Source organism: Stigmatopora argus, chromosome 22 (genome assembly GCF_051989625.1).
Source record: "Stigmatopora argus isolate UIUO_Sarg chromosome 22, RoL_Sarg_1.0, whole genome shotgun sequence".
NCBI lineage: Eukaryota > Metazoa > Chordata > Actinopteri > Syngnathiformes > Syngnathidae > Stigmatopora > Stigmatopora argus.
In genome coordinates, this window is record NC_135408.1 from 8,372,211 (window position 1) to 8,384,245 (window position 12,035).

Consider the following 12,035-nt stretch of genomic DNA (forward strand, 5'->3'; position numbering starts at 1 on the left):
TATTTGATTTAGTTTTTTAACTTTTTCATAACACTATTCTCGAGGCCTCTTAATAAAATTGTCGAAATGCTTTCGCATCAGCATAACGGTAAACTACTCTAGCGATAGCTGACATTGAATGAGTTAACTGTTTGTAAAGATTAAAATGCCTGTCTCATAGAACTTTGAGGTTAATTATTTTCATAAAGACGCTGGCAAACATCAAATGTGTTTTCTTTCTCCTAATTGACAATAGGATTATGGACTATATTTGCTGAATTGGGTTGTTTTAACCACTAAGAGTTTCTTAACATTTTGTATTCAGTACATATGCCTTTTAGCCAGTTTAATCACCATGATTGAATCACCGTGGATAAGAGTAAAATCTAATTATGCACATTATTCACCTTTGTAAGTGCCTGCTTTGAGCACGAAAAGGCAAAATCCCTCAATGCCATCCTCACCTCATGTAAAATGCAGGTCAGGATACGGCCGACAAGAAGCAAATGGTAGTGAGGGGAGCTCCAAACACATGCTCGGGGTTTTTCTAGGATACAGTTAAGTGCCGTGCTCCCGACGGCTGATTATTGCACCTTGGCCAACCTGCCGTCTCCGTGCGCGGTGAGCATTGATCTCATTTGGCCAAGAGATAAGGCAGTAATTGGATGAGGGCTTGGAATCAGATGAATCTGCCCCATTTGGCAAATTCCACTCTTCCGGGCCATGTTTTAGTCAGGGCCAAAGGGGCTAAAGTTAATCCCATCCAATCCCCTGTACGATGTGGCCCTGGACTACCCTATGACCTCTTGATGAAACAGCACCACGGCTGGTGTGATTCCCTTTAAGCAGGCCACATTGAAATGTCTAATTACAGTAGTTTACCGATACAGAGGGCACCAAATCCCCACTCGTACAAAATAATAACAGGCAATTGGCGTCAAAATGAGACTTGCGTGGTATAAAGGCAACAGTAGAATGGCCATCCATTGGTTTCCTGGGGCCTGACATCTAGATTGCAGATGGATAAGTGCACGTTAAAACAATATCCTGCTGACCAAGAAAATCATTTCTCATTGCTGCCTCTATTTACTGAAACGCTGCTTGTCTCCCGCTGCGGCCCAGACAAATGAAAATGTTATTTCTCTACTCATGAACTCCTACCTAGCCTGTTTTTTCACTGCTGGCAATTTCATTTCTCTTGGAAATTTGACTTAAGACCACGACTTCAGGGAAATAATGTCTGTCAAATAATTTTCTCCAGCTCCAATTCTGAACTGTTGTCTTGTCTTTGCAAATCCAGATATCCAATTTTGCAGAGCATTATTATGGTTTGACACTGGAAAGGTCATCTAACAGCTATAAATAGCAGTTGGGCTTCATCATCAACAATTATATTTTATAGAGTGTTCATTTAAAAAAACTTCGTTTTGAATGTTACATTGGCATCACGATGAGCATTTTCTCGTCTTTACAGATGCAAGAAAGAAATGTGTCCTTGGATGAACGGTCCACTTTTGTCAAGTTAATACATTATGATAAACTTACTGAGAGTGTTGCTAAAGTGCATTTTCCAACTTTGGTCTTTCTGAGCTCTAGGCTAAATGTGCGAGTTGAGTTAAAGCAAGGAGCTTGGCAAGTGTGCAAACACAATATTCCATATTCAAGCCTACAGCTGTTGTAGAATCCAGACATTTTGTTACTTTAAATAATCTTCCTGATAGCTTTGTAAATGGTTTCACATTGACTTTGCAATCGATTTGCTGTTGTTAAATCAGTTTTACGGGTAAGTCCTCCATAAAAGACATAAACAACGCATACATTATGTTTACTGAGTTTTAGGGAAAACTATCTTGCTGCCACTCTGGAATATATTCTATACTTAATAGGCTGTGTACTTTTGTCTGCGTTGTAAATGTAAATACACCACGAGGCAGCCTGACATGCTATCTAAGCCTCCATTAATAGTTGTTTATGAACCAACAGGCCATTTTCTATCATATACAGAGCCGTTTGTGTCTCTCCACCAAACGCAACAAAACTTGACACAACCCTAGCCTCCCACACAACTCTTTTGCCCTGTAACTAAGCTCCCTGCTACACACTCACACACAACAGAGATTCACATATACAGTCCATACTCAAACACATTCTTTGGAGATGTTTACATCCATCTCTGTATGCTATTATCTGAAAATTACGGGTAAAAGATTTTGCTTAAGTCAGGCAGGGATCCCAAGCACAACAATGCATGAGCTAGTAAAACAGATAAGCGGGTAAGCACAATTTGCTGGAGCTACTGCACTGAATTGCCCGTAATCATGTGAGAAGGAGATGGTTCTGGACTCCTGGTGTCTCTGATTGTGTTTTCTGCAGCTCCCAGCTTGGCTCTGACAGGCCATTGTGATTTAAGCATGGCTCTCTAGATCTGCTTCTCTTTGGGTGGGATGCGTGTCAGACTGTGTGTTTTCATCTATACAGCTTGTTGGACAGTGTGCATTGAGAGAAGAAATGTCGGTCAGTAGAGACCTCATCACAAAAGAAAGCACCACTTCCCCTTATTCTCCTTCATCCAGCTACAGTTCCCACATTTCTCTCATTGCTATGGCAACCGGCGCTCTCTCCTTGGGCTCCGCATGCATCTAATCAGAGGGAGACTTCTGCGGAGACTCCTCGGGGCTCCACTTATTCAACTTACCCCCACTGAAACAGCTCCGTGCTTAAAAAAAAACCTGGAACAAAGAGAGGAGAGACTCCCCATTTGGGGGGATTTGGGGGCCCTGTATAAAATCAAAAATGGATTGATTTCCGGGAAAGGCGGAAGTAATAACTAGCCAAAAGCTGGAAGAAGCACAGCCGAGCCAAAAACGGGGAGGCGGTGTGTGGCTGTGGCAAATTTCAGTGGAAATTAGGCTATGTGGAAAGGGATTTGTTATTGGAAGCCAAGGAGTCTGAATGCTTGGCAAGTGCTGCGTGGCTCTGGCACCGGTTTAAGCTTGATAAGTCAAAATGGATTCTGGCTGAGCCTATTTATGTCATTCCTGAAAACATATGGATAGGATTCAGGCGCTCAATACTTTCAACCTTCAACAATGACATTCAACACCACTTCTTCAGTCCATTAATCTTCCATGAGAATAGATTTATCATCCCCAGCAGAGAGAAAATTGCATTCGGCGACAGCAGTATTTACCACTTCAACTCACTCTGGATCGCTTTCACTTGTTAAAGAACCTGAGTTTACTGGATTAACAGTAACGTAATGGACGTAGTCGAGTTCAAAATACTCCGCCAATTTGTCAGCTTCTATTTTAACGCCATGGCTTCTGGGTGTAGTAAATAATTAGCGCAGATAAACTAGTAACATCTATTGTCAACCGGAGGGCTCCTCAGAGGTCAGCGCGCATAATTCTAATTATATTTCGACGGATCTCGGCAAGTCTGAGTAAAGCATTTGTGAATACACGTAGGCAGGCGTGCCCCCAGCATTTTTAGACAAGCCATCCAAGGGGACCTCTCACAGTCCCCTGACAGACATTTGGCTGTTGAGATTTTGGCAGGGCAATTGAGACCAAGCATAATTTTGCCCGACTGCCATGACACAGTGTGTCACAATCTGTTCATAACAAGCTGACTGCAGGCGATGAAAGTGGGTAAAGGGACAGCTAAATAAAACAGAGTGAGTGGAGAGGGAAAAGTGAACTTGTTTTTGATCTCAGCACCGTGATGGCAGCCTACTTCCTGGAAGACATTGATTAAGGGAAATTGATCCTGAAACATTTAAAACTAAGAGCCGATTGTAAAACCAATGGGAATTTCGAGACTAAACGGCAATATTTTGATAATGGCTCATTGGAAGAGTTCACTTTAACTGAAATGTGATCATGATAAATACTTAATTATTCCGATAGTTGCGTGTGAGACATTCGAAGCAGCCTGGAAAACCAAAACGGTGCATCTCAGCCTAAAGCTAACACACAGAATGTCTCACGATATGCTTTGGCAGTACTTTATATGAAAGAAAATACTTTAAAAAGCTTAAAACTAAGTACCAAATGACCATTGTTTTGGTTACACCCAGTGCAATCAATTTCAAACAGCTTGCATAATACAGAAAACAAACAAGATTGTATATAATATTATGCATGACAATATTTAGTGGCACTTCTAATGTTGCTGCATGTGAACAATCTCCAAATGTTAACCGAAACAAACCATTACAAGAACTATTCTGTTTCCAACTTCCACTTCCTACCTAAACGGAATTGTCATCAAGAGTCTGTGCACTAGTAGTGGCCTGTCAATCACAAGGTAAATATAGTTTCCAGCATGTCATATGTGGATTGTCATTCCATCAAGTAAACTTTCGTCTTGATAGGAGATGACACGATAAAAAATAAAAAAGCCGGTAATTGTTTCACCGCTTTTTTTCCTCGACATTATCAATCTTGAATATCTATTCAACGTTTAAAAAGACTGCTGCTCATTTCCCACCGTCACCACGCACACATACTACACACGCACCTCACAAGATGTTCAAAGATAATGAGCTCATTATAGGTACAACATTCCGACTTCCATATCTTGTCGAGAATGGGAAACATTTCAAATCATTTAGCGGCAGACAGCGAAAGAGATAATTGATGCAAGCAATTACAAGTTTTGCGTCGAAGCAAATTGTCCAGCATATCTGGGCACGCGGGGTGACTGTGACCTCATTTACACTTGAGTGTAAGGAAATAATTGGAGAATGTATTGAGGAAGAAAAGGTGGCTACGGTGCAATGCGGATCAGCTCCCCTCATGTTCCATAAACAGCTCTAAACTGAAATTCAATTCGCACAAGAAGCATGCGGAAAAGTAGTATGTGCAGCCAAGTATAAAAAAAAAAGGATACGTTTTGTAAGCACAGGCAAACCTCATCAAAATACTGAACTTTACAACAACAAATATACTTTATGACAGTAATGGGTTTCTAAAAGCTGTAATTTAAGCATTTAGAATGGTTTTACCGCATGCACACTGTATTTGGCAGAGGCTGTCATGTTTTCACCAGAATGCCAGTAATAACTAGGTTCAGTTTCAAGAACCGTGGCAGAGACTTTGGCAGGGTTTAGGGCTGAAACCGCTTCAAACGCATGAGAAGATGATGTGCTTGACCCTAGACAACATCACTTCCAGATGTTTCATTACAAACCAGTCTTCCAAGACCTCAGTGAAGGCAAACACTCGTGTATAAGAAGCCAGGGGTATTCTGGTAGGCATATTAAAAACGTAGTGATATTTTTTAGTTTTTTGTGGGGGGTCAAAGTACTCAAGTTTTGGAGTTTACGTATGTGTTAGCTGTGCTTGCAAGACATTAAGTTGCCGAAAGACAGATGTTTATTTTTGTTCTTTTTTTTAAGTGGGTACACTTATACTGTTTGACTTCTGATCCAATCTGATTTTTCTCAACGTATGTTTGGCCAATATTAATCCGATGCCCATTTTTTAGACCAGCAAAAATTACGCAAAATATAATGATAAATCACTTTCTTGGTAACAACCCTTTACGATATTACACAATGATCTGTTACTATCATGAGTTTCTAAAGCGATGCAGCCCCATTTAGCAGACATTTGGCAACTAGTGGAAAAGCACAACAGTACTGAAAACACACACAACTACTGGATCGGATCCCATCCGATACCTAAAAAATAATACTGAGTATCGGGACATCACTATTTTATACGTGTCTGAAACATGCTGTTGGCATATTTTTGTGATAGACATTAGGATATAATTCCCCACAAAATGTGACAAAAATAGATTGCAGTGGTGGAGATTCAGCTTGCTGTAAAATGTGACTTGAATTCAGACCTTCATTCATTATAGTCTGCTTCTTGCACTACAACCGGTGGGCTCTGACCTAGCACTCTAAAGCTTTTCGTTATTGCCCCCCCCCCACCCTTATAAAGAGCCTTGGGTAGTGGGGGGGGGGAATGGAGTAACACGCTGTTTACTCGCGATCCCAGCCCTGTAATTGCCAATTTATTTGATAGGCAGCTGGGTAATGATGGCATTTCACCCCTTGCCACAGAGACTAAACAGGAGTGATTCATCCCAGGCTCCCCCTTCCCTCCCTGATCCAGATGACTCCCTTTGCCAGGGACCGCTGCTTGCCTCAATGCCTGCCACCCAGACTGAAAGGGGTGGGGTGCGGTGGGGGATGGCGGCCATGTCGGCTTCAAACAAACCCAAAAATGGAAGCCGGTGCTTCAGAGGAAATGCGGCTAAGCCTGCCAATTTAGCTGGGGTTTTGGGGGTTGAGGCAGACACAGCCGACCTGATATGCCATTTGTACTCCTTAATGAGCTGGCAGCATCGGGTGAAAAGGGAAGGAGAACGCCAGAGACGAGGCTGCCAGTCCTGACCTGCACTGTAGTGTCCCTCCAGCCACAACAGGGTCTGAAAAATGACTTCATTTGCTTCATTGGGTCATAATTGCTCCAGCGGAGGAAAAAAAAAAGCCTGCCGCAAATAATATTTATCATCTGTTGTTCTAATAAACAACTCGGATCAAGCTGGCATGTTAGTCAGGACATGCTTTTTCAATCCAATGCGGAAAGGCTTTATAAATATATCCAATTATTTGCTAAGCTCTTTGGACAGTTTTGGCATTTTCGTGAGGGTAGCGATAGTCACCTACTTTGTTTTGTACAATATATGGAAATTGTTGGACACTTTTTGGATAGTTTTTTGTTGCCTAGTTACAAGAATGAAGTAATGTTAGAGCAGATTGAGTTTGTCTTTCAATGGATAAAATTCATAGCATTGACTCCAAACTCTATGTTTCGAGTCATTGCGCCAGATAACCTTAGTTTCCCGAAAAACTCACAAACTGGGTGTGTATACTGTCACAAAAAAGCTCTAATTTGCATCTGTTGTGATGTGTGAAGTAGGTTTTTACAATCTTGCTGGAGGGGACTTGTTCAGGAACCTACGGGGATCTGTTACGTTGACGGGGGCCGGGGTGTCTAAAAGTTAGTCTTTATGCCTCCCCCCTTTCAGCAGCACTTCTGATGAAATGCTCAGTGTTGTGCAAGGTGTCTCAAGGCAAGGGGAGAAAAGGGCTGTGCCTCCTTCTATTGTCTACTGTCCTCCAGAGAGCCTCATATGGCAGTCCAGGTGCAAGTGATTATAGAGAGGGTGACACATGCTACTTGAGAAGAAGCTAGAGAGTGTGGATTGTCGTATTTCTGCTTGGAAAAAACTACAATATCCCAAATAACACTGCCTACTACCTAGGCACGCTGAAAAAATGAAAGAAAACCACAATTCTACTGAGGGATGATCATGAATTCTAGAGTTTTTCCTCTCTCTCGTTCTCCTTTACAACAAATATTCTATTATTGCACGCAAAAATGACGTAATCTAGTGGAGAATACCACCGAATTAAAGGCAGGATTGGATTGATGAAATCCATAGTTGCATGATGATGGCATTAAAACTAATATAGTCTGGTTAGAGACTCCACAGATGATAAATGGCCGGTATCATGAAATGCACATGACATTCCTGCGATGCTCGTCATTCACACGTTGGTTGTGTGTGTGGCAGAGAGACCAGCGTGTAAGGCTGACATAAATCAGCGACTATCATTTCAATTTCAACATCATATTACTTATTTCATTTCATGCCCGGTCAAGCGTTAAAGCTACATGTAGAATCGTTTTTGCTCCAGTTGTTGGACCATGTCTTTATTACAGACGAGACATATAGAATTATGTATGGCCTGATAGCAGACTGAGACCTTAAAGATTCCACGTAGAAATCCATTTTTTAATACTATACATATGTAATGTGCAATGTTCATTATAACAGGATTAATGGTAAACTTACCTGACATGCAATGATAACACTTTGAGCAAAATAACTTAGATTGTTTTTTAAAAGAAAAACGAAACCCATCTGTTTGGAACAATCCGTTAGAGCAGCGGTCCCCAACCTTTTTCTCACCACTTCTATTTTCTTGCGGACCGGCGAATGGGGAGGGCACAATTTAAGACAAAATTGTTTGGGGGTGGGGTCAGTGCACAAACGACACCCACGACGGCCCAAGCATAATAGGAATTATTTATTAGGAGGGCGAGATTGAAAACCTTAATATTTTTTACTCTGAAGGACCGGCACTAGGTAGCTCTTGGACCGGTGGTTGGGGACCACTGCGTTAGAGTAATTAACCTGTTTTGGTTTCAAGGATTCATCTCTCAAATGACATCAGACGACTTGGCTTTGGCCGGTCCCTTTCAATATCTCAAAATACGCTATTATATCATTGGTGGTCGTTGAGGGTTTGAAACCAATTAAAGGAAAAGCCATTTTGGTACTCACATCTGTTAGTCGGTCTCTGGAGCTGCACCTCATGGAAGGTTTGGCTTCTCCACTCGCGCTTTCACTATCACTGTCTTTGCGCTTCTTCTGTCCTGGCTTGAGCTGCTCGAACACAAAATGAGACCACAGGTTAGTAACATGAAGATGAACGGCACCAGTAAGAGAGCACACAAATAATTGCTGGCCATAGAAAGCCTCCCGCAGAATTCCGGTCATGAGGATGTGAGAACTGGAAGGAGCTGAGGAAATGCCTACGCGAATCTGTCTTCGTTCTCGGTCCATTCACGGGGCGTCAAAACACTTGCCAAAGAAAGAGGCCATCTGATATCCCAGTATGACGCTGCTTACTCGAAGCCCGTAAAACAGAGACAAAGACCCCTCCGCAACCTTCAATTGGAGCCACTATCCTTCCTAAGCAGACACCACATGCCGAGACAGCAGGAGCTCTGCAAGTGCTATTCTCCAGACGCTCCGTTGGAAATGCGGCAAAACCGGTAGCCTGAAGAGGACAACGGGCCAATCCACAAGCATCTGAGGCTCTTCAAAATATGGAGAACAATAAAAGACTCCAGAGAGTGGAGCCGAGTGAAACGAGTAGGGTTGTGTACTCCCTGTCCAAGTGTGTGATTCAAGCTCCAAAAGTGTCGGTGCTGTCCCTTGCAGACCAGATAAACACTGCAGGTTTCATTTCAAACCACATAAAAAATGAAAAAAAAAACTGGCTTTATGGGACAGTGCAGTAAAGTGTGGTTCAGTCACTTAATAGGTAGAGTCGAGAGATGCTCTGCATGCATAAAGAGTTTGGACAAGAGCATGATGGTACATTTGAGAAGGAGTCTGGGGCTACTGGGCCATAAAAACATTATATTTTCCACCCACTCCTTTCACGGTATTGGCAAGGGTTCGCTGTGAATAAAGGCCACACGGAAAGGGAATAGCGACAGAACCCTTGAGTTGAGCCGATAATTAAACTGAAAATGTTTCCCTTTCTTTTGCCATTAGTAATGTGAAATGAATCCTATTCCTTGGGAGAATTGATGGTTAGAAGGCGGGTGGATTTGCCAAAGTGCTGCGTGCGATAAGAGAGTCGCAGCATTGGGATTGCCTGATGGGCCAGTGTGCCTGAATGTGTGCGGGTGGTCAGACAAAAATGAGCAAAAGCTGCAGACAACCAAAAGCAGAAAAAGCGGCAAAAGCACAGACCTAAGGGCACCAATGCCCTGTGCTGTGATAGCACTAATTACATATAACACATTTAATTCCCACCAAAACCAGAGCACACTGCACTTCTTTTTGTAGAAAAAGCCATATTGTCCGAGGGGAATTCACGGCCAGTTAAAAGGAAAATATCGTATCCACTCCGACCCAGAAACGGATTCCTAGCGGACGCATTGAATTATGCTGATTACATTTCACTGTGAATTCCCTTTGTCAGACTTATTCCACCACATGGCCCATTTAAAATATAGCATGAAAACTGTAACATGAAAAAATCCAGTAGAAAGAGAGAGTTAACATCTGGGTGACTTTCTGTCCACCAAGTAATATGTTTTAGCTGATCAGAATTTTGTTCTTCACTTATTTTAGCATGATTTTAAGAACTTTATTGAATCAGACAAAAACAATTCCATGCTTTTTACAAATACGGAAGACAGTTTATAGGGCATTCTGCCATAGCACTCTAAAACTATGCACCTTGTTCCATATTAGTGTGCAGGATATCAAATATTGCCCGTAGTCTGTGGAGTCAATTATTTACTCGCTTTCTGCATGAGCTCGCATGACCATTTTGAAATTTGACCAAAGTGCAATGGCCTTTTCTCCAGGGATTTGAGGCTATAGAGTTAAAGCAATCAAGCACTTAAGTAGGTCCTGCTAACATTTCTAACCACAAAGCCATTTTAGACTAAGCCAACTGGACCACCAACATCATGATCTCCATCAGACAAAAAAGAGGGCTGCCTTCTTTGCTCGCTCGAGCCTCTGTAGAATTCTGCTGCCTTCAATTCCTGGTTTCCCTTAGTTACGCACAGCAAGCAGCTGCAGAGCTCGACGGTAATAAAACCGAAAACAGTTTAACGGCTTTTACTGTTCTTGTGCGGGTCTCAAAACAGCTAACCTGCACTCGCAGGATCTGACAGTGAGAATTCCACTAGGGCGCCAATGAAAGAGGATCTCATTTACCTAAAAGCGCTTATGAATTTTTAATTTGCTTTAACAAGTAAATTAACAAGTCCCTCATTTGGGAAGTTTTATGGCTGCTTGCCACTGAGGGAGAACCATGAAAGTTTTATAGATAATCCACTCGCTGGGAAGCATCGCTGATAATAAATTGTCTATTTCCCGGGGCACTGTCGTAGCCGTCGGTCTCTCCGGACTACACTTTGAATTTCTTCTTTTATGCAGCCTTCAGAGGTCTACGTAGCATGGTTATTCAATTGCTCGCCACTTACGGAATTCTAATGGAAGTCACATGTTGCTTAAACATAGCCTTCAATTGCCATACATTGCAACACGCCAAACTGAGCTAATGGTGGGTTCTAAAGCGTCTAGTATATAAATCATCGTCAGAGTCTATGTAGTTAAATCACCTTGGGTTACTTGACCACAGCAGTTGGAAACTGTTGCTTGGGTTTAGCGCTCTGTGAGCTTTATCTGATAAGACCGAGTAGTGAAAAGGGGACCTTAGGGCTCGTCAGGGCCGGTAAGAGGGCTGACGCGAGGACCGACGATATCTTTTTGACAGCAGCCGCGTGAAGAGCCCACTAGCGTGGCCGGACGCTGACCCGGTGCTTTGCTCCGATTCCCGGCTGCTCTAACTGCCACAGACAGCGGTCCCGCCTGGCCTTCGTGTCACCCACAAGTCCTTGTGCCACACTCTGTCGTAGCCTGTCACTAAGCATCAGCCTTTTGCATCGCTTGCCCCAGATTTGTTTACTGTTCGTGTTGTACGAGGTGGTAAACAGGACACAGTCTGCAAACCCTTCTTAACGTAGTGCTAGGTGACTTTCAAGATCGAAGGCAGAAACATATTCTCTGTTCTTTAAGAAAAAGCTAACAGAAAGAAAATGACACAACATTCAAAGGAAGACGTCGTTCATTCACTTACGAAAATGATCGTGGCCTTGCAATGGATAGTCTCACGCAAACGCCACGATAACCACCACAGACAACATAGATAACAAAACTCACAGGGATGCGTTCTTTGCACGCCGCAAGTTATGTTATATCAACAAGTATTGCTGACAAGAGGCAGAGTATTCGGTCATGTGGCGCTGCTGAAACGCTCAGTGAATAAAATGTTAATCTACTGCATTTCTCGCTTTCATTGCATATTGCAGTAAAAATCAAGACTGGGGGAAAAAATGACAATCACCCAGCCCTACCGTCATGGTCAGAAAAGGACAGAGCAGACATTCTAGGCATGTTTACGCTCAAGTCCCTTGTTGTGATTTAGATGGCATTTACTGAGCTGGGTTAAAGTAGTTGATAACCATGGAAAAGTAGCAATTCCTCTCCTTCTCAAGCCTCTTACATCATTGAGCAGAAGCAATCTCCGGAGACCTCGTCAGACATCATTTTCCAAGCAAAGGAGGGATCAGTAAGGCTACAAAGGTGGCTTTTATAGCGTCTGTGCTGGAATGTGAAGCCGAAGCAAGGATAAGAACCACTGAGGACTAGTCACA

General features: G+C 42.6%; 1 protein-coding gene across 14 annotated transcripts in view; it reads right to left on the reverse strand.

The window, feature by feature from the left end:
- The window catches only part of auts2a (activator of transcription and developmental regulator AUTS2 a), a 152,877-nt gene that overhangs the window by 100,907 nt on the left and 39,935 nt on the right, over positions 1-12,035 (reverse strand). For 10 of the 14 annotated variants that reach the window (XM_077591962.1, XM_077591965.1, XM_077591963.1 and 7 more), the window contains one exon: positions 8,350-8,454. In XM_077591962.1, the coding sequence (XP_077448088.1) occupies positions 8,350-8,454 (105 nt within the window). The remainder of the gene's footprint in view (positions 1-8,349; positions 8,455-12,035) is intronic. The other 4 variants (XM_077591961.1, XM_077591973.1, XM_077591972.1 and 1 more) reach the window with 1 other exon arrangement.